This window comes from Homalodisca vitripennis, unplaced genomic scaffold (genome assembly GCF_021130785.1).
Source record: "Homalodisca vitripennis isolate AUS2020 unplaced genomic scaffold, UT_GWSS_2.1 ScUCBcl_453;HRSCAF=2497, whole genome shotgun sequence".
Classification (NCBI taxonomy): Eukaryota; Metazoa; Arthropoda; class Insecta; order Hemiptera; family Cicadellidae; genus Homalodisca; species Homalodisca vitripennis.
In genome coordinates this window covers 15,899-40,168 of record NW_025776573.1, presented here as the reverse complement: position 1 = coordinate 40,168, position 24,270 = coordinate 15,899, and the positions used below count along the sequence as shown (strand labels likewise).

Below are 24,270 nucleotides of genomic sequence, written 5' to 3'. Positions count from 1 at the left end.
TACTATGTAAAGTATTATACCGCACCACATCAGCATATAATGTTTCTGGGCGATCTACAAATACAAATATTTCTTCTGATACGGGCAAAGAAAGCCAAATTGATGTAGTTACACCGATTTATCTAAAGGATAAGATCACCGATTCTGGATTGTTAAAAAAAATTAAACTTTTTTGGTTTGTCACATGATGCCATTAAACTGATTTCTTCTTATCTTTACAAAAGAAAACATTCCGTAAGTCATAATGGATTCTTTTCAAGTGAATTTCATGTTGAATATAGGGTACCTCAGGGCTTTAATCTTGTACTTTTGTTATTTATGAATATGAAAATCTTGCTGATGATATGATGATATTTCGAGAGATTAAGAGTTTAAGTAGTTGTGAATTACTTAAATAACATTTAGTTGTCTGCGGTCACAATGAATTTTAAATTTAACACCAACAAATGTGTAACCATAAAATATACCTGAAAAAAGTGTTGTTGTCTTTTTAATTAACTTTATTGTATTACCAATTCGTTTAGGTGTAAATTTTAATAGTCCATTTTGCTTTTAAGGTAGATATTTATATTTTACTTTGCAAATGTTTAGAGTTGAGAACTTGTCACCGTGAACACATTGAAATTGATGACAATTCATTTTTAAAATTTGCTAAATGGTGTGGTCGCTTCCAGTGACTTGTTTTGTTCCCCGACCTTTGACCGGACCTCGAGCCTGTTAGTCCTCATTTTGCTCGGCCGGAAGTCAAGCTGAGATTTATTAAGTGTAAAAAAGGCTGTAAAATAATGTGTAGGTTTTCTTTGAGCATAGGAACCTTCACGACCCGGAGCGGATCCACCGCGCATTCCAGTCACTTAACGTGCGAGATCCAGTTCAGTAATAATGTGAAAGACGAAGTCATCAGTTTATCCTAACGTATCAATACTAGGGCTCTGTCGTTGATAGGCAGTTTATTTACTGTCTTAGTTAACACTTGAGGAAATCTGTCCGAGATGATCTAGTCTTACTCTCCGTATCAGTTTACCCTAACGTATCAATACTAGGGGTCTGTCGTTGGTAGGCAGTTTATTTACTGTCTTAGTTAACACTTGAGGAAATCTGACCGAGATGAACTAGTCTTACTCTCCGTATCAGTTTGCCCTAAACGTATCAATACTAGGGCTCTGTCGTTGGTAGGCAGTTTATTTACTGTCTAAGTTAACACTTGAGAAAATCTGCCCGAGATGAACTAGTCTTACTCTCCGTATCAGTTTGCCCTAACGTATCAATACTAGGGCTGTGTCGTTGGTAGGCAGTTTATTTACTGTCTTAGGAGCCGCTGGTGCGTGATTTGGACTTAAAACTTAACAATGTCTTCGTTTTTCACACTATAAATGAACTGGATCTCGCACGTTATGTGACTGGAATGCGCGGCGGAACCGCTCCGGGTCGTGACGGTTCCTAGGCTTAAAGAACACCTAGACATTATTTTACAACCTTTTTACACTTAATAAATCTTAGCTTGACGTCCAGCCTTGTTCCAGACAATTTTAAAATTTCCAAAGTATTTCCTCTGTATAAAGTCAACGATTACAAGACAGAAATAATTACCGTCCTATATCTCTTTTAAGGGTAATCTCTATAGTGCTGGAGAGAATCGTTAAAGATCTACTTGTACAATTTATCCAGGATACCAACTTTTTATGTGAGTGTCAGTATGGGTTTCGACGGGACAAACATATTTCAGATGTCTTATTTGAAGTTAATAAAGAAATTAATGATGCCATCTCATGTAATAACCGTACTACGCTAATTTTCTTGGATTAAACACAAGCTTTTGATTCTGTCCACAAAGATACGTTTATTAGTTAAGATGGAGGCGACAGGGGTTCGTGGCAGGGCCCTCTCATTGGTTTCAATACTATCTGAATAATAGGCAACAGTATGTGACCATTTGTGGGGCTGAGAGCGAACTCCTTCAGTTGTTATACTAAAGTTTGTTGTAAATAAGATACGAATTTAGCAAGCCCATTTCTGCCCTCATAATTTAAAACACCTTAACTCCATTTTTTCTGAAATTGAGTTTTTTACATTTTTAAATCAAGAAACTTATATTACACAATATTAAACCACATATTTGCAAAAAATATATTTTTATTTATGCAAATTTAAAAAAATAACTAATACAAAATGCCTTAACTCCACTAAAAGTTATACAAACCTAAAACGAAAAACCTTAACTACCAATAATAATACAAAAAACCTCAACTCCAGTGGAGTTAAGGCTTTCTATTTTAGTATTTGGAGATAAGGCATTTGCTTTTATTACTCTATGGAACAGCTTGAGTTGAGGTATTTGTTGCTGAAGTTGAGGTATTTTGTTTTAATACAGTGGATAACCTGTAATCTGATGTTAGAAATAAGAAAACAGTTTTTTAGGTTGCTGTAATGGTTGTTTTACTTCTGCTACCAGTAAATAGGAAAGATATTCTGAATATTTATTGTTGAACAGTGAAAAGAGTTATTTAACATACAATTTTCTTATATTGTGTAATGAAGTGTATAACTGTGGTTACTAACATGTCAATTTTAAATAATAACACAAGAGCAGGAAAACTACTTCAGTTGGGCCTGGACCAAATTGCAACTTCCTCAGGACAATGTGAGCATAGTAATAACTGTATTAATGTAACAAATGAAAATAATTTATTTAAGGAAATTTCATCTGAAACAAATTCTGAGCCAGTGGTAATTGTTGTTCCATCAAGTGAATTTTTAAACAGATCTGACTTAAAAGTTCTATCTCAGAATTGTAACAAGACTATATTTACTCCAACTTGTCTCTTCGATGCAGATTCTGTGCACTTGGATTTAGATTTGTCTCCTGAAGATATAGATTTTGTACACGAAATTTTAAATGAGGGTACGGATAGTGTAGGCCTAGACACTGAAAGTCAAGTTGAACCACTAGTTATGAGTTCTTACAAGCAGGATTGTCTTGACAGTAGCAGTTCTACTAATATTCAACAAGAAATGAATTTTAATAATACTGAAGATTTTGGTACTTGTGGTGAAATCAATAAGTTCATTACTCAAAATAATCAAGACACAAATAGACATAACAGCTGCACTCACTTTCAACAAAATTCTGATGAAGAATTTATTTATGAAGATGACATTACTGAAAACACCGATCCCAATAATCAAGATGTAACTAATTGTCAACTCACAGAAAATTCAGGCCTTACAAAACAGGGATTTCCTCGCAAAAGAAAGCCTAAATTCTTCACACCAGAAAAAAGAAAACAATTAAAAATTGAAAATAACAAAAATAAGCATAACCTTAAGTCACCTTGTTCCCTAACTTGTAGAAAAAAGTGTACAACTAAAATAAATGAAAATCAAAGGCAAAACATTAATGAGCAGCTTTGGTCTCTTGACTCAAATCAACGTAGATTGTTTATTTTTGTCGTGTACAAATAAAGAAGTGGTGAAGCGCCACAGGGGATTTGATGATGACAAAAGAAAAATGACATTTTATTACACTTTACCCGATGAAAACGGTAAGAAGCATGCAGTGTGTAAAACATTTTTGCTTACAACTCTAGGTTTCACAAAACACAATGATACTGTTTTTGCACAATATTATAAAGAACACGGATTTAAAAAAGTATTTCTCCTCCCCAAGATAAGCGAGGTTTGAAATCATCTGTCCGGATTGATAAAAAATCTATAATCGATCATATTGAATCTTTTAATCCATGTGTGGCGCATTATCGACGAGAACACGCCCCCTTGAGACGATATTTGTCAGGAGACATAACAATGCAATTAATGCATAAAGACTTTTTAGAAAAACATCCTGGTGTTATATGCTCTTACGATACGTACAGAAATGTTCTCCATTTTATGAAAATAACTATAACTACACTAGGCCACGAGGAGTGTGAAGATTGTGTCATCTACAAGGAAGAAGACCCAGCACATTACAGTAATTCTGAAAGGGACATAGACTGTGAAATGTGTGTCAAGTACGTTAACCACATTAATAGGGCAAAAGATGCCCGAGACGAATATAAACTGGATGCTAATTCACAATCAAATGGTAATACTATGTATGTTTCTGCTGATCTGCAAAAGGTAATTATGTTACCAAGAATGGATACTATGAAAACAGCAATGTTCACCAGAAGAATAATTGCATTTAATGAAAGCTTTGTTCCACTAGGAAAAAACCTTCAGAAAACGCCATAGCTGTTGTTTGGCATGAAGGTGTCGCTGGGCGTAAAAAAGAGCAACTAGTCAGTGCTTTTGATTCATTTTTACATTTGCAGAGAGACAAAGATAAGATTGTTATATGGCTGGACAATTGTTCAGGCCAAAATAAAAATTGGACCCTCTTTAGTTTTTTAGTTTACATAGTAAATACTGACCAGATAGCTGCTAGTGAAATAGTTTTAAAGTATCTAGAGCCTGGACATACTTTTATGTCCGCTGATTCGTTTCATCATCAGGTGGAACTGGCAATGAAACGAACAAAGCATATTTATGACTTTGGAGATTTTGAGAAAACCGTTGCCTCAGCGAATTCTAAACATGTTACACTAAAATCTATGCTGGTATCAGATTTTACCATGTGGCAGGATTTATCATCTGCTTACAAATTAAATAAACAAAATCCTCGCCCTTATTTAAGTAATATGGTGTACGTGAAAGCTAAAAGAGGTGAGTATAATCTGACATATAAAGTGTCTTTTTCAAAAGAAGAAAATGAAAAAGTTTTGGATTTTCTCAAAAACCAGATTAAAAAAAATGGGTTTCCTGATTTTCAAAAACAATCTGTTGCAAGAGGTATAAATAAAGAAAAGAAAACTGACATTATTTCAAAACTGGTGCCACTTATGCCAAACAATAGGCGTGACTTTTGGAATGAACTGCCAGAATCTCAAGAATCAGATCTAACTATTGTAGAAGATTTTTAGGAATAACAAGATTGTGCTCAAAAAATCTTCTGATTCAATACATGTGTATCCTTCATGTGATTTTAAAACTGTATTCAGTAATAGCTTTAAGTAATAATTGTTTTGCAGCTCGAAAATTTTTTAAATAAAATAGTCATGCTTTATTGTACTGGTTAGTTAATTCACTACCTTATGTTTAAAAGTAAAATAAGTCCAAGGCCTAGACATGTGAAATTTTCTGTTTTGGAGCCCTATTTTATATAAAACAAGTTTGCCATTAAAAAAACAAGTTTAAAGTTAAGGAAGCATATCTGACTCGTAACAATTTATTTTTAAAACAAAAGATTTTGAGTTGTGGGTATCTTGGTTAGTTAAAATCATTTACAGGTAGGCTTATAAACTTAATATTGTTAAATAGGTTGTTTTAAGCTAATAAACTAACTTTGTAAAAACAATAAAAATTGTGTCTGATTTAAAACTACCTTTGTCAATAATTGAAATAAGAAATACTAGGCCTAACCCAAATACGAATAACCCAAATATGAAATACGATAACCCAACTTGTGTTCAAAATTCATTACAATATGTAATTATTTATGCAGTTATGAGCGTTTTATCACAAAATAAACATAACAGGTTTTAAACTAGGCCTAGTAACTTACACTTTCTTTATGTGTCTCATGGGAATTTGTTATGAAACATTTAAAAATTATGCTTACAAAACACATGAAATAGAGTTATACATTTACGAGTACCATATGTGTAACTATATAATATACTGTAATGTATGTATGTAATAAACATACAATTATTATGCTACATGTGAGATTTAACAGGTTACTCCTTTGAAATGTAAATAATTAAAGTGTCAAATTTTAACATGTGTTATTTGGAGTTGAGGTATTTTGCTATGTTCTTGAGATATTGCTTACTGTGTAATAATAAACTAAAAAGCCTCAACTCCGTATTTTTCAACAAAACACATGTTAAAGAGGTATGTTCTTTGTTTATGTATCCTCAAAAGATTTCTGTAATGCATACTGATCATATAAAACCTTTTCTACCAGTAAAACAATTGTTTTGAGTTAATATAACAGTCAAAACAAAAATATCATTTTGTGTAAAATTGCCTTCTGAGGAGTTAAGGTCTTTCAAATTATGAGGGCAGATTTGTCTAACAAGAAAAAGTAGTCCACCATCTTTTTGATCAATGCCACTCATGATTTCATTATAGTTTCTTCTTTTTCTGACCTTATTTGATCACAACAATATACATGACATTTTCATACTGAGAGGACAGGTCCAAAGATGTGTCTGACATCTACCTACTTACTTACGATAACATAATAGTACTTGGATACAGTTTTACTATGTATTAATTTAATGATTGTTTTCACGACCTCAGCTGGAAAATTAACTCTGCTTGCTGTGAACCAGCAATGTATGTATTTCTCTTGGGAGTTGATTTCTAGTGATTTCTAGTGCAAAAATTACGACTTATCTCTTAAAAGCTTTTTTCCTCAGGGCTGGTCTTGCAACCTAACCCTTTTAGCGCCAAGAGCCTATATAGGCTCAACCTGTTAAGTCATAGAACTCCAAGAGCCTTTATTTAGACTCAAGCTAGGTTGGTGGTGAATCCAAGAGCCAATATATAAGCTTGGACAAGTTCGGACGTTAAGCGCCAAGAGCCTTTATTTAGGCTCTCAACATTTTCATGCAGTACACAACCATTTATTGGCTAATATCAATAAAATTAGTAATGATTAATGCATTTTATGTCAAATGTACTATAGCAAGTAGCACTGCATAGACATTCATATAATGTGCAAACAAAATAACAATATACGCACTAAAATGTTTTATCTAACCGACACATGCGTTTCTATGGTAAAATTCAGTTTTGTACTTTGTTTATTAATAAATATATAAATTGTTAGTATTATTTTACCATATTCTCACAGGTCTTTCTCAATGAAATATATTACGCTATAGGTTTATCGAGTAAATATTTTTTTTAGGTATTTATTGAGCTTCTAATTTACACACAAAAAATAGAAAAAATTATCTAACTTTTAAAGGTAAAAAATTTTAACAGATCAAATTTCATAAATGCCATTACATGACATTGTTCACCTATTAATAACGAAAAAAAAAGAGGTCAAAATCATTAGTTTATCATAAAATTGTCCTGGCGCTCCTTCTAGTTCCAGTTCCTTCCAGTTAAGCATGGCGCACACTGTAGACGCGCCGCGCCGCGCCGAACCGCGCCGCCTTTTGGAAATAATTCCGGCTTAATAGTTTGCATGTGTTCAAATGGGAGTGCGCACACTAGAGCGCGCCGCGCCGCGCAGCCGCGTAATAATTCCGCTGCCAGAACTCTTGGGAGAAGTCGAGCGGAATTTGTTCCGCTGGGGCGGCGCGGCGCGGCGCGTCTACAGTGTGCGTAGGCAGCGGAACCGTTTCTTAGCCGCGGTTACCTTCGGGTGTCTTCGTACTACCTCGGCCATCGTCGGTGAGGTATAGCAGTCGACGTAAAAATCTAACATTTCCAGAATAATTCATGATGCAAAGCTAGAGGCCATCTCTGGGTCATATAACACCGCTCATTCATTTCTACGCTCAGATCCTACACCCACAGCACTAGTTCCTTTTCAGACTACCCAATATATGCCGCAACTACCAACTCCTATTGGTCAGATGGGACAATACCCAGGGGCACAAGAGGGACGGTTTGCTGTTTCACCTGATGGATCCAGTAACTGTCCATACACCTCAAACTCAGCAGGGTCAAGTGATACAACATCACATGATACAACTTATTGTAATATGTAGGAAGTACTGTATGCATAATTTGTGTGTTATTTTTGAAACTATGCTTTCTTACAGATAAAATACATTACATTTTTGAAACAAATAGCCTATTCCTTATTAAAAAAGCCCTGGCCAGCGATACATTGTTAAATAATAATTTATTGCTGAAAACACATTTGATGTTATGTTTTCTAACAGAAGAAGAAAAAAATTAATGAGTAAATTGTGGTTTCAGAAAATATTAAAATTTACAAAACATTATTTGCATATATTTAATAAAAACGACTTTATTGTAAGTTTATCCATATTTTTGTATTTAATAAAGACTTAGTTAATAACTTACCTTAAACAAACCGAAAGCCTTTCTTCAGGTGAAACTGGTCTTGTTTGTACTGGTCTAAAATATGTGTCTTGTTTTTCAATGAAAGGCCTAAGCATGTTCAATAGCTCATAAAACTTTTCGGGGGACATTCTAAAATATTGGAAAAATTTACGTTTGTCCTTTAATAAATCGGGGAAAAGGTGGTGAAATTCCCCGTATTTTTTTTTTCCTTTTCTCATTTATAGGATGAACCCACATTGTTTTTTGTCTCTTCTCCTCCTCTGATTGAAGAAGACAAAATAAAAACAGATCTTCATCTTCAGAGCTGCTCATCGTGTAAATTATTAAACAAAACGACACAACATAACCATACGACTGCACACTAATTGATAGCACTGCAGCTGTGGTGAGGGAAGGAGTTCGGCGCGCCCAGCGCGCCCAGTATGTGCGACGGTCAGCGGAATTTTCCAAAAGGCGGCGCGGTTCGGCGCGGCGCGGCGCGTCTGCAGTGTGCGCCATGCTTTAACTTACGACGGCGTAGAACAGGGCAGTGCTCTGGGGCCAATTTTATTTTTATTAAGAATGTCTTTAAATTGAACTTAATGAGTAAAATTTTCTTGTTTTGAGATGACACTCCACTATTTGTTCGTTCAAAAACATGGGAACAAACTCAAATAAAATCTTTGAAAGATCCCCATATGCTAAGAAAATGATTTGATCAAACTTTTCTTTCTTTAAACATTCAGAAAACTAAATTTATACCACTCTCGCTGTTCAAAAAATCAGATTATTTTCTCTTGTTATCCACAGCTGTGACAATTATCTCGACACTACATGTGGATGTAGATCTATAGACAATTTGATTAGTTACAAATACCTAGATATCACATTTGACCGCCGCGGCGCCGGTTAAAATGGACAGAGCACATAAAACTACTAAAAAAGAACCTCCGTAAATATATATTTGCATTTCGCCAGCTGAGTGTTGTTCTAGGTAGGTGAGAGGTCGCGTATGTCCAATCGCTGCTCTCTTTTGGAATAATCGCTTGGGGTGGTGCATACAAAACAATACATGAACCACTCAATGTTGTTCAAACAGCTATATTAAAAATAGGATTTAAAAAACCTCGGCGATTCCCTACTGACACTCTATACACAGAGAAACTTTACCATAAGACAACTTTATATAAAAAAATCTACTTTATTTTTTTTTTATCCGGTACCCTCTTTTCTCCAGTTTCACATTCACTTAATACCCGCTATTTCCACTAGTACTGGAAAGTTTATCCATATTTTTTGTATTTAATAAAGACTTAGTTAATAACTTACCTTAAACAAACCGAAAGCCTTTCTTCAGGTGAAACTGGTCTTGTTTGTACTGGTCTAAAATATGTGTCTTGTTTTTCAATGAAAGGCCTAAGCATGTTCAATAGCTCATAAAACTTTTCGGGGGACATTCTAAAATATTGGAAAAATTTACGTTTGTCCTTTAATAAATCGGGGAAAAGGTGGTGAAATTCCCCGTATTTTTTTCCTTTTCTCATTTATAGGATGAACCCACATTGTTTTTTGTCTCTTCTCCTCCTCTGATTGAAGAAGACAAAATAAAAACAGATCTTCATCTTCAGAGCTGCTCATCGTGTAAATTATTAAACAAAACGACACAACATAACCATACGACTGCACACTAATTGATAGCACTGCAGCTGTGGTGAGGGAAGGAGTTCGGCGCGCCCAGCGCGCCCAGTATGTGCGACGGTCAGCGGAATTTTCCAAAAGGCGGCGCGGTTCGGCGCGGCGCGGCGCGTCTGCAGTGTGCGCCATGCTTTAACTTACGGCGTAGAACAGGGCAGTGCTCTGGGGCCAATTTTATTTTTATTAAGAATGTCTTTAAATTGAACTTAATGAGTAAAATTTTCTTGTTTTGAGATGACACTCCACTATTTGTTCGTTCAAAAACATGGGAACAAACTCAAATAAAATCTTTGAAAGATCCCCATATGCTAAGAAAATGATTTGATCAAACTTTTCTTTCTTTAAACATTCAGAAAACTAAATTTATACCACTCTCGCTGTTCAAAAAATCAGATTATTTTTCTCTTGTTATCCACAGCTGTGACAATTATCTCGACACTACATGTGGATGTAGATCTATAGACAATGTGATTAGTTACAAATACCTAGATATCACATTTGACCGCCGCGGCGCCGGTTAAAATGGACAGAGCACATAAAACTACTAAAAAAGAACCTCCGTAAATATATATTTGCATTTCGCCAGCTGAGTGTTGTTTCTAGGTAGGTGAGAGGTCGCGTATGTCCAATCGCTGCTCTCTTTTGGAATAATCGCTTGGGGTGGTGCATACAAAACAATACATGAACCACTCAATGTTGTTCAAACAGCTATATTAAAAATAGGATTTAAAAAACCTCGGCGATTCCCTACTGACACTCTATACACAGAGAAACTTTACCATAAGACAACTTTATATAAAAAAATCTACTTTATTTTTTTTTTATCCGGTACCCTCTTTTCTCCAGTTTCACATTCACTTAATACCCGCTATTCCACTAGTACTGGAATTCGATCTTTTAGAGTGAATAAATCGATCTCAACTACTAATCGCTACTGCATCTCCCAAATTGTATATCGAAATATTTCTTCAAATTTAAACACCACTAATATTTTTTTCTGCACCCTCAGTTTTTATTATTTTTAAACGCATAAATAACATAATTTTTAATTTCACTGTCGGAAGCCGAGTCACTGATAGCGACCAAACTATGGACGGTTTTGACAGCTACCTCTCCGCTACACCTCCCCCCCTCATACGGACACACTCCGTCAAATTGACTCAAGACGTACATCAGCATTGGCTGCATACAGTTGGGGTTGTGACTTTCAATTAAACCGTATAATAATAGTTCAACTCATTGTTGCAATCATTGTTTTTATTTGAGCAACTCGGGTCTACGCACAGGCCACATTGCCTATGTAGACCCATTTCCTTAGAGCAACCTTTAGATTGATAATAATTATTTCATGTATAATCTGTTCCTGTATATATTGTAAATTGATGGAAATAAACTAATTCATTCATTCAGTTATCAAATTGACTTGCTGTATCTGATATGCCCGATTAATACAGGAATTACATTTTATTACTTGTAAGTAAAAGCAGAATGAGTGCAAAAATGTAGATGCCTGTTTGTACCAAATACTTGCTCTTATAGCCTACCCTCGGAAAAAACTGTAAAATAATTAAGATTGTTCTTGGGAGATATCCAATAAAATTATATTACATTCTAACATTCCAAGTTTCCCTCCATTCAATTCCCTTATTTTGATCAACAGTTTCATATTAATATTCCACAAGCCATTTCAACCCGCTATAATTATGATTAAGTTTTACTATTTTGAAGCCGAAAAGCCTTGACAGATTTGCACTTCAATTAAGAGTAAGACGCAAGGTAAATTGTCCTTCAGTCTATTTTGTATAGCTATGCACCTCTGACAGAATCAAGGCAGAAGCAATTTTAGAACATAGTTCTTAATACAATCGATAACACGCGCAAAGTTAGCAGATTTAATATTTGAGCGATAATTGCTTTTCAGTTATTTGCATCAGCAGGGTGTATATAAGGCTAGCTAGCAAAGTAACCTACCTCACTCTCCAAATCCCTGGCCTTAACGTATAAGGTAAGTGATACGAAGTAGCAAAGGTTAGATATTTTCATAATAACTCCAAAAAGTTTTTAATCGGGGACCATAGGAAAATATTTATCAAGTCTAAAAAAGTAATCTTTGTAACTTTTTCCCTAAATTCTGCAGTGTTGATGAATGCGTTATTGTTGACTTTTTTATAATTCCTCGATGTGTGGAAATTTCGAAGTGAAATTAATAAGAAAAGTAACAAGACAACTCGAGTTTTATATTATTTTTAAACTACAGTTTGACAGTAAACACTATGAAAAAAAAACTTTAGAATGTACTCCTTTCTTTGTTTGAAAGTTATTTTTGACGATGGAAGGATTGTGAAGGAAACAGGATTTTTCCGGACATTTGCCATCGTTCAGTGAAACAAAAAATCAGTAACACTTACGTTTCGAGATCTGCAATTCTGATCTCTTCTTCAGGTTTAGAATGTATTTCTAACTATACAGTAATTTATGTTTAAATGTACATAAAAATTAAAAAATAAATAATAAAAATGCCTTTTATTAACCAGTAATTTTCAGATACATCTGATTTTCTAAATAACTCCTAGTTATTAACTTATTAAATATAAATAAATAACGAATTGCATGAGTTTGGTATGACTTCATCATTAAATAGTACAATATTTTCCAGATATAATGACATGTCAATTTAAGTTTACAAGAGATACATTTAAAATCGATGTGCATGTACAAGTAATCGACATTAAATACCTAGCTCGATATTTCGACTTTCGATAAGCCAATGTTGAAAAATCGATTGCTTTCAATTTTAATTGACTCTCGGATCGTGGACTGTCATGACAGAAAATAACTGCATTGGATTCCAGATTGGAAGTACACTGATTTGTGTCTGTTCTACTTCAGAGTCAAGTATTAAATTACAGTTTCCGCAAGTGGCTTATGCTGTAGGATAAGTTGAAACTGTTGAACATAGATTCGTGACGTCAATTCCCCAAAAGACCACAAAAATGAGTATACTTTTGGACAGTATTAACGTAGTACCTTTAGGTAACACTTTGCAATATTATACAGTACGAAAGAATTTAAAGTTACATCGGGTTACTTTCAGAATATTCCTGAGAGATAAAGAAATACTTTTTATCAGTTATATTTCTTATCTAATGCGATATGTTATCTTATTCAGTAAGGAAACTCAGGTGAAACAATGATGATTGATGATATGTTTAAAAGTTCACTTGCTTGCAACCTACTACCTGTCGAAAAGTAACAATATTTATTATTCTATCCTAACTTTCTTTTCTTTTCGGGTTGACAGCGTCATGAGCGCCATGCCTCCAACGGCACCTGAGGAAGCTGTTAGGATAAGATATTTGGTGCAATAGTTATGTTTATATAGAGAAGGCGTTAGTTTGTTCAGAGTACAAAATACAACAGCTATGAGAGTTGTTCGGTTTATTCAGCAGACTAGGGGCGACAATAGGAGGCGAGGTCAGGGCCAGGCTATTGCCACAAACGAGTCAAAGAAAGTACTGTTACTATGTAGGCTACATTGTATTTGAACTCAAACCAATGAGAATTATTTTACACGCAGTTATATCTTAAATACAAAAGAGGGCTATTTCTACCACAAAACATTAATGGCTTATTTTAATAAGCATCTAATATATCTAGCATAATCACTTTCTGTTCCTAACTAATCATACTAGTTGTTCCAGAGATGTACCGCTCAACGATGGTAGCCTGCGTGATAACAATGGTAACGTTGATGAGTACAAAGGAGCAAATGTCAGAGGCTACCTCAAGTCAACGCTACTGCGGAGACTCCCTCAAGAACGCCCTCTCACTTATCTGCAGTGGCGGATTCAACAAGAGATCAGGCGATGACCTCGTTGAAACCAACGTCCTTAGTGGTAGGTAAAGCTAGGTCTGTGTATCATCATTACTTTGATGCAGTGAACTCCCTTACTGGTAAGTAGAGCTAGAATTATGTATCATTATTTTGATGCAACTAACGACCTTACTACACAGTACAGTTGTGTCTGCGTACCATATAACTCACCCCGTGGATCATATGGGGCTATTCTTCTGACAGTAGCGTAACTAGGACTTAGGGGCGGGGCAGTTTGAATCTTATTGAAAAGCATAGCCACATTAGCAGGAACGGAATAATTCAAAATTAAACAAAAAAACTCGAATTGCTGTTATAAGTATATATTCTAATGTCTTGGGCTATTGGGGGTGGTCAATTTCCTAGCCCATTTTATTCTTGAGAAATCCAGCGGGCAGATAGATTGAATGACACAAAAATGACGTTAAGTCAAAACTCCATGGATAGACGTGCGCCATCATAAAACATGCTCATGTATATGTAGAATGATGTTACATACTATTTGAAGTCTACGGGTGAAATCATTTTCGAGATATCTTGTCCCAGGCACACATACACTGACAGACAGATATACATGCAGAAATGCAATTTTCCAGCTTCTTGAATGATAAGCTTCGCTAAGTCCAGGCAATCAATTATGGTTTCCTTATAAATCTCAACAAAGTAGAAATAATAATTATGCTATCGCAGATAATGAGTTGTCAGATAATCCTGAGACGGTCAGAGTGTTCAGGGACAGAAACATAGCTAGATCATTACGCCTCCGTCAGCGAGCAAGGGGTTTCGCTGATGAGTGCTGCCACAGATCTTGCAGCATTAACGAGCTTTCATCCTACTGTGTTTGCAGATGATCCTGAGACAGTCAGGCTGTTCAGAGACAGAAACATAGCGAGATCATTACGTCTCCGTCAGCGAGCAAGGGGTGTCGCTGATGAGTGCTGCCACAGATCTTGCAGCATTAACGAGCTTTCATCCTACTGTGTTTGCAGATGATCCTGAGACAGTCAGGCTGTTCAGAGACAGAAACATAGCGAGATCATTACGTCTCCGTCAGCGAGCAAGGGGTGTCGCTGATGAGTGCTGCCACAGATCTTGCAGCATTAACGAGCTTTCATCCTACTGTGTTTGCAGATGATCCTGAGACGGTCAGGCTGTTCAGGGACAGAAACATAGCGAGATCATTACGTCTCCGTCAGCGAGCAAGGGGTGTCGCTGATGAGTGCTGCCACAGATCTTGCAGCATTAACGAGCTTTCATCCTACTGTGTTTGCAGATGATCCTGAGACAGTCAGGCTGTTCAGAGACAGAAACATAGCGAGATCATTACGTCTCCGTCAGCGAGTAAGGGGTGTCGCTGATGAGTGCTGCCACAGATCTTGCAGCATTAACGAGCTTTCATCCTACTGTGTTTGCAGATGATCCTGAGACAGTCAGGCTGTTCAGAGACAGAAACATAGCGAGATCATTACGTCTCCGTCAGCGAGCAAGGGGTTTCGCTGATGAGTGCTGCCACAGATCTTGCAGCATTAACGAGCTTTCATCCTACTGTGTTTGCAGATGATCCTGAGACAGTCAGGCTGTTCAGAGACAGAAACATAGCGAGATCATTACGTCTCCGTCAGCGAGCAAGGGGTGTCGCTGATGAGTGCTGCCACAGATCTTGCAGCATTAACGAGCTTTCATCCTACTGTGTTTGCAGATGATCCTGAGACAGTCAGGCTGTTCAGAGACAGAAACATAGCGAGATCATTACGTCTCCGTCAGCGAGCAAGTGGTTTCGCTGATGAGTGCTGCCACAGATCTTGCAGCATTAACGAGCTTTCATCCTACTGTGTTTGCAGATGATCCTGAGACAGTCAGGCTGTTCAGAGACAGAAACATAGCGAGATCATTACGTCTCCGTCAGCGAGCAAGGGGTTTCGCTGATGAGTGCTGCCACAGATCTTGCAGCATTAACGAGCTTTCATCCTACTGTGTTTGCAGATGATCCTGAGACAGTCAGGCTGTTCAGAGACAGAAACATAGCGAGATCATTACGTCTCCGTCAGCGAGCAAGGGGTGTCGCTGATGAGTGCTGCCACAGATCTTGCAGCATTAACGAGCTTTCATCCTACTGTGTTTGCAGATGATCCTGAGACAGTCAGGCTGTTCAGAGACAGAAACATAGCGAGATCATTACGTCTCCGTCAGCGAGCAAGGGGTTTCGCTGATGAGTGCTGCCACAGATCTTGCAGCATTAACGAGCTTTCATCCTACTGTGTTTGCAGATGATCCTGAGACAGTCAGGCTGTTCAGAGACAGAAACATAGCGAGATCATTACGTCTCCGTCAGCGAGCAAGGGGTGTCGCTGATGAGTGCTGCCACAGATCTTGCAGCATTAACGAGCTTTCATCCTACTGTGTTTGCAGATGATCCTGAGACAGTCAGGCTGTTCAGAGACAGAAACATAGCGAGATCATTACGTCTCCGTCAGCGAGCAAGGGGTTTCGCTGATGAGTGCTGCCACAGATCTTGCAGCATTAACGAGCTTTCATCCTACTGTGTTTGCAGATGATCCTGAGACAGTCAGGCTGTTCAGAGACAGAAACATAGCGAGATCATTACGTCTCCGTCAGCGAGCAAGGGGTTTCGCTGATGAGTGCTGCCACAGATCTTGCAGCATTAACGAGCTTTCATCCTACTGTGTTTGCAGATGATCCTGAGACAGTCAGGCTGTTCAGAGACAGAAACATAGCGAGATCATTACGTCTCCGTCAGCGAGCAAGGGGTTTCGCTGATGAGTGCTGCCACAGATCTTGCAGCATTAACGAGATTTCATCCTACTGTGTTTCCAGATGATCCTGAGACAGTCAGGCTGTTCAGGGACAGAAACATAGCGAGATCATTACGCCTCCGTCAGCGAGTAAGGGGTGTCGCTGATGAGTGCTGCCACAGATCTTGCAGCATTAACGAGATTTCATCCTACTGTGTTTCCAGATGATCCTGAGACAGACAGGCTGTTCAGGTACAGAAACATAGCGAGATCATTACGTCTCCGTCAGCGAGTAAGGGGTGTCGCTGATGAGTGCTGCCACAGATCTTGCAGCATTAACGAGATTTCATCCTACTGTGTTTCCAGATGATCCTGAGACAGTCAGGCTGTTCAGGTACAGAAACATAGCGAGATCATTACGTCTCCGTCAGCGAGTAAGGGGTGTCGCTGATGAGTGCTGCCACAGATCTTGCAGCATTAACGAGCTTTCATCCTACTGTAATTCCAGATGATCCTGAGACGGTCAGGCTGTTCAGGGACAGAAACATAGCGAGATCATTACGTCTCCGTCAGCGAGCAAGGGGTGTCGCTGATGAGTGCTGCCACAGATCTTGCAGCATTAACGAGATTTCATCCTACTGTGTTTCCCCCAGAGGTTCAAAATAGCCCACGTCTTCCAAAATCGCTTAAAAATAATTAAAATTGTTGTTACAATTTTTAAATTCCTTGTAGAGCCTTATTCGTTGCTCACTTTGTTTTGTTCCAACGGCTTTACATTTACTTCATACTATTAAATATTTTAAATACTTATTTTGAAAAAGGCTGTAGATTATGTTACATTATAAATTGAATAATAAAAACATTCACAAGCCCAGACTTGGAAGATTTATTTTGACCTTTCCCTGTGATAAACCCATTTCCCATATTAAATTTGTCCAATATGAGACACAACTTCAGGAATTAAATATTATAAGTTTTGAATAATCTGAGAATTGAGACCGTAATTTGTCCAGCTTAATTAATCTTGGGAACATAAGTTCAGCAGAATAATATGCTAATGGCTGCCTACAACAGTTCTAGTCCAAAAAAGGATGGTATATAAAGCATAAATAGAAAATATCTATGTAAAGGCAAGCCTATCGTGCATCGTTAACATTATTTAACTATGTTGAAGCAGTACAGCATCGATGAACTTTCATTACATATTTATTGAAAGATTCGATGAACCTCTACCAGACCCAAGCAATGGTGACATCAATATCTTAATATTCTAAGGGCACAGACAGGACTTTGTCGTAGATGTGTCTTGCTGTATGTTAAAATTCCGTATGCATATATATAATATAAAAAACTCTAGATTCATTTTTTAATCTCCCCCCCCCCCCGAACTACTCATTTAACATATAGCATCACAAAAGCTCTCTCTATTGAATTTAAACCAATCCTTGAACCATTTGTAGTCACAAAGATCATGTTACAAAGTAGATTGGACTGTGCATTGCTTCGTCCATAAAACCCATCAGCAAAATGCGACTGTACTGGAACAAGTCCATTGCTTTATTTGTTGATATCCTAATACTAAACATATTTGAGACGACCAGACAGTATCCCCATCTCAATGAAAATGCTCAACTACCAAGAAACGAGCCTGGTCATGACCACATACTTAAAATCAAACCAGTCACAGAAACAATGAGACAGATATTCTATTGTATTCCAGTAGAGGATGGACTTGTGCTCACAGATATAGCTTTATTTTGTATGTCCTGTCAGGTATCCAGTGTCTGGATTGTCATATAATATTGAATATATCCAGAAAGGAGAGGACGAAAACTGCATCGAATGAACTCGACTTCGGAACAACCGGTAATACAGTTGTGCGTCTTTTTAGTCATCAAACGCCATCAAAATTATAAATACGATACCTGAATCGGTTTTTACTACTTGTTGTCCCAGGGTGTAAATTGCGGTGGAATTGTCGCCATTGGTCGTATACCAGACTGTCCATTTTCTTACAAAATGCTCAAAATTGTATAGCAAGAGACCAATAAGTGGAGTCTTTCGGTGAAGTAATAGATGGAAAGACAGCATCTGTCTGGAAAGACAATAAAATGTGCAACCTCCTGTTTTTCCAGGTATTGGACAAGAAAAAAAAGTCAGAAGTTTGACATACAAAATAACAAATACAATAAATTTTATGATGTTTCATAAAGCTGAAGTTTTCATAGAGATGAAAAAATCGTAGTTCACTGAATCCGTTAACAATACATGTTATGTTGTGAATAATTCAAATCAACGCACAATATACATGATGAAGTCTGGTCATTTATATTTTAGTAAAATAAATTGTTACATTCTTCATTCTTCTATCAGTTTTTACATTACTAAAGAAAACAGTAATAAGACACAATTTTCAGTAGAAACCTTCAGTTAAGGAAATTATCAAATCCCAATAGGCTAAATATTCGTTTCAAACATTTTACTGGTTTGTGCCTTCCTTGAAACTTTTTGAAAAATGTAAAACAATTAAACCGCTAGCTTCAACCACTTAAAAACTAACTAATGTACACGTATTTAACACTGGACCAGGCTTTATTAAAAATACGCTCGTTTTATAGTAAAATTGTATTATGAAATGGTTTTAAATGTCTTTCTTTCACAGAGTTTTTATACTATGAAAACAACTGGGAAAAACTGGGGATTTTCTTTAATATATTTTAGAAATGAGTACCTTCATTTATGTACATGGAAACAATATAATCCACCTTGATCAGATGGCAAACATACTTATAAATTTTGATTTCCTGATTTAATTCTTCGTAAGAAGCACTTAAATTTGTCTTTTTTTCAAAGTTATTTGAGTATGAGTTTATTAAAGTCAATCAATAAGTTCTAATTATTGATAAGTAGACATAGGTTTGTCTAGGTATCATAGAGAAAGACGAATTGAATACGCGATAAGGCCATGAAATTTGACGGTAAACAACTATCTTTGTGATAAGTAGAGATAGGTCTACTACAAATAGGTATATACTAGAAAGAGGACGAATTCAATACAAGTTAAAACTATGATATTTGATGCAAACCAACGATATTGACGAGAAGTAGAGGTAGGTCTAGGTACCGTAGAAAAAATATGAATGCAATACGCAATAAGGCTATAGAATTTGATGCTAACCTACTATCTTCGTGAAAAGTAGAGATAGGTCTAGGTACAGGTATAATAGAAGAAGGACGAATTCAATACAAGTTAACACTATGGTATTTTATGCAAACCAACGATATTGACGAGAAGTATAGGTAGGTCTAGGTACCGTAGAAAAAATATGAATGCAATACGCAATAAGGCTATAAAATTTGATGCTAACCTACTATCTTCGTGAAAAGTAGATATAGGTCTAGGTACAGGTATAATAGAAGAAGGACGAATTCAATACAAGTTAAAACTATGGTATTTTATGCAAACCAACTATCTTCACGAGGAAGGTCTAGATATTGTAGAAAAACTGTAAGAATCAAAAACTGATGGAGTTGGATAGTTCGCCAGATTCCCCGTCGACTACTTGGATTGTAGTTTGTCCCTGACATATTCATGTAACTGTTACGCTGCTATTGATATGTATGATAATGTATATACCGATATTGTTTATTGTGCACTAGGAACTCGGAAAGATTTATGATACAAAATCTGTATGTTAATACAGGATACCAGAAGACAGATGCTCTAAAAGCCAGCAGGGCCTAGAAACAGATGGGATCATTTGCAGCCACGCGTCTCATTATAGAACATGCGAGAGACTCTCTTGATTGAATTTGTGTTGTGCTGTTTCTCTAGAAAAGGTGCTTAGTTGTTCTTTCTTCAATGATCAACTCTACATTGAACCGCAGTGACCGAGTTAACTGCATGTATGACATCTAGACACATACGCTAATAACATTGTCCTCCAGTATAGGAAATCTGCAGATTGATGCTAAACCCAGCTGCAAGACCCACACATTGATGTGATTAAACGAGGAAACCAGATGAATGACGCCAAAATAACTGTAGGGCCCGAAGTGATGAAATTCCAGATTAAGAGGAAACAAGAATAATGATGTTCAAAATAAATACGGGACTTCGAATCTGACGAGATTGTATATTTATAGAAGAAATCATGATTGAGGTTAAAAACAACAGTAGAACCCAGAACTAATGGAATCATAGATAAACAGAAATTCTTGATTGATAATCTTTAAGATTACATGTAGCGCCAATAATTGAAAACGCACATAGTTATATAATCCATGTTGTTCTTGATTAAGTTGTCTATCTTCATAAGTAAAATTCTTAGTGTTATTCCTTAATACTTCATATCTTTTGTTTCTTGAAAATCAGGGCTTGAGATACATAGTTTTTTATCAGTTTCCTAGAGCGAGTTGGTTTGTCTTCGAGCCTTTTAAGGCCAAATAATTGTATGTGCAATATTGATGAGCCGTATTGAGATGTAGGGAGTATATTTCCAGCTTTTCAACATCCTTTTGGGCTGAGAGAGTAGTACGGTATCGTCTGTGTACATGATGGAATTCGTTTAGTTTTCCAAGACTATTTCCAGGTCATTGGTGAATAAAATTTATAGCTCTGGTTATAAGACGGAGCCTTGAGGAACCCCTAGAGTCAAACGTAGTTTTTCAGGCTGGGCAGTAAAAGTGTCTCCAATTCTTCTTTGTTTAATCTCTACAACTTGGGATATTTCATTTAGATTGCTCTCGAACCATTTTAAGGCTGACTGTTAGATGCCACGAGTTTGAAGTTTGGGTAGGATTGGGTTATGGTCAGTAGCGTAGCCAGAAATTTCGTTCGGGGGGGGTCCGAAACCGGGGATCCGGGGGACGTTTTGTGTGTTATTTTCCAATGAGTTCACTGGTAAAAGGTAAAAATATGGAGCTTTAGTAACTATGCCTTATAGAAAGTGGAAAGATGTAATAGGCAAATTCAACACAGCAACTCTAGTACCACAAATTTTTCTTGTATAGCTACAGAAACTTTACGAAGTTCAATTCTGGCCGAGTAGAAGGCACCAATGTCATGTTTTATTTTTTGAGCAAGATTATATTTTGTATTAATTTTACTTCTTCAAAATTTTATTGGAGTTGACATGATGAAGTAAGCCCAAAATTGTTTTGGAAGAATCAATTTCTTCCGCAGGGCCCTCTGATTCGATTCCTAACAATAAATAATAGTTGTATGAAATTCTCGAACCCTGGAAATTTCTAACCCAGCTCGACTGGCTATCTGGCAAGTTGCGAATATTTTCGCTTGCCCGGAAAATAGAATCGCAAAGTGGCGCCCGAACAACTGGGACTGTAATATACGTTAATTTACGAACTTTACGATTTACTTTACACTTTTTTTTGTGAATATACTTTACAATTAACGACTAAACATTTTTAAAAGTTTTACAATAACTTTTTGTTTCAGAAAATTTCATACATACAATAATGATGTACTTACTGAACCTCTTTCCTTTCTCCGCCCTTATCAAATTTTATTCTTTATGTATGTTACGGAAATGATGGACAAGGGGACGCAAACGAACGAAAAAACAACTACAACTACCACGACTTCAACTCGTATTACGACACCGCAGGCTTCTGTTAGTACATTACCAAAAATTTGTCCTCCTACAGTCGCACCGATTACTACCACTACTACTGCTACTATTACCACCACCACTACTACTACTACTGCTACTACAATGGGCCTACCAATCCCTCCTACAACTATTCCCAATCCCCTAATTATGCTTCCTTCCCCTTCGGAGAACGATCCTCGTGTGGGCTGGATTTATAAATTACAAAAGAACGACCTACAGGAAGAGTTAAGAAAATTTAATCTGAATCCGGATGGTAATGTGGCTGAACTACGAAAGCGACTTGTAACTTTTCTTAGGTCTGGAAAAACACCTCCTGAACCTCTTCCACTAAGAACAGAATTATTGTCATACGAACGAAACCTCACGACCAATGTAGTTTCCTCAGCATTAGGACCGATTAGTGCCTCTCATGAGGATGGTCATATAGAACGAGGAAGTTAGCATTCGAGAAATGTTAAACCTCCCTCCTACAACTAGTTTTAGATTAGTACAGGAACGATTAGCCCTTTTACTGCGCGAAAAATCTGTAAATGCCATTACCCCAACAGACACACAAGACATAACAACACCTCACCCGTTGAGAATGCCGACAGCAGGATCCCTCACAGGTGATGAGCCTTGTGACCCGAATTTTGGATTGTACAGTGGCGCTAACATGGCAAGCCGGCCTACATCTGAACTTAGACATCCGGATATCTCTAATATCTGCAATCAAGTTCGGAAATGGAATTTGAGATTCGACGGGGATGTAGACCCAGTTTCTTTCATTGAGCGTCTCAATGAACTTGCTGAATCTTATGAAATACCTCCCGATCGGCTACTAAAAGCTTTACCGGAACTTTTTAAGGGAAACGCTCTTTTCTGATACCGAAATAATAAGTCATTTTGGACAAACTATGACGACTTTATAATCAGCTTCGAAGAGCAGTATCTTCCTCCAGATTACCGACGTAACTTGGACGAGGAAATAACTCGAAGAACTCAGGGCGAGAGTGAGCCAATGCGAAAATTTATTGTAGCCCTTACGACTCTACTTCGACGACGTGGTGGCTTCTCTGTAAACCAAACACTAAACCGATTATATTCAAACATGAGTCCTGAGTACAAATTAACGATCAGAAGGGAAAGTTTTCACTCGATTAGTGAACTAATTCATCTTGCCGAGGGATATGAAAGTTATTTGCGAGAGAAGAGTTACCGACCGCCTCCAAATCCGGATCAATCCATGGTACCTGAGACGGCATACGACTCAAAACGTAGAGTTTTTAAGTCATACCCAGTACAGATTATAGATAAGCCAGAACCTTATCACGATAAATCCAAATCTTTTACCGATAAACGGAGGTTCGAGCCCTCTACAATTGCCCCGACTAACACTACTCAGCCAAGGAATCTTAGTACTGATACAACGACTACCATTCCTAGTTGTTGGAATTGCGAAACCAAAGGGTATAAATATCACCAGTGTCGTCTCCCTAAAACTATTCGATGTTTTAACTGTAAAAAAGTAGGAATCCGAACCGTCCAGTGTCCTTGCAGACAGGGAAACATTTCCGGAGCCCGGAGCGTCAGAGGTGTCCCGGGACTCTGGGGCAACAAATCACCTCAATCGAATGGCCTAAGTGGCTCAACCAAATAAAATAATTTAACAAAAGCAGCTATGCAGAGGTTAAATCGAACGATCCTAGGCCATTTGTATCTATTAAGATTCAAGAAACGACTTTTTGTGCACTGCTTGACACGGGATCGATGGTGACTATTATAGGGGAAAGAGTAGCTCATCATCTATTACAGTTAGGCGTTAGGCCTAAGAACGTAAATGTTAATGTTAATATGGCCAATAGCTCAAATAGCCACATATCTCAGGCCTTCGAATGTAACTGCGAAATAGCCGATATTAGAACTAAGGTACGCGCCCTGTTTCTACCAGGCTTAACTACGCCGATGAGTTTGCGTATGGACGTTATAATGCCTTTAAAACTGATCGATATCACCTCACATGACAGTACTGCAGAAACAGTGACTAGATGCGATAATTCAAAGACTATTCATACTGATGCCGTTATGACACTAACAGAAGGAGAAAGTAAAAAACTGAAAGAATTCCTTGATTATCAGTTAAATTTGTTCGATGGTTTTATTGGTCGCACGACATTAGTGGAACATAAAATTCGCCTTAAAACTGATACACCCATTAAACAGAGGTATTGTTATCGCAACCCGGCAATGCAGGCGATCATTA

General features: G+C 37.1%; 1 protein-coding gene across 1 annotated transcript; it reads left to right on the top strand.

Annotated features, from left to right (window-relative positions):
• Positions 1-11,754: 11,754 nt before the first annotated feature.
• Positions 11,755-14,919, top strand: LOC124370709 (LIRP-like). The gene is made up of 3 exons (XM_046829001.1): positions 11,755-11,773; positions 13,470-13,664; positions 14,774-14,919. The coding sequence occupies exons 2-3, from the start codon at positions 13,472-13,474 to the stop codon at positions 14,917-14,919; spliced, it is 339 nt and encodes a 112-aa protein (XP_046684957.1). The 5' UTR covers positions 11,755-11,773; positions 13,470-13,471.
• The last annotated feature ends 9,351 nt before the right edge of the window (positions 14,920-24,270 follow it).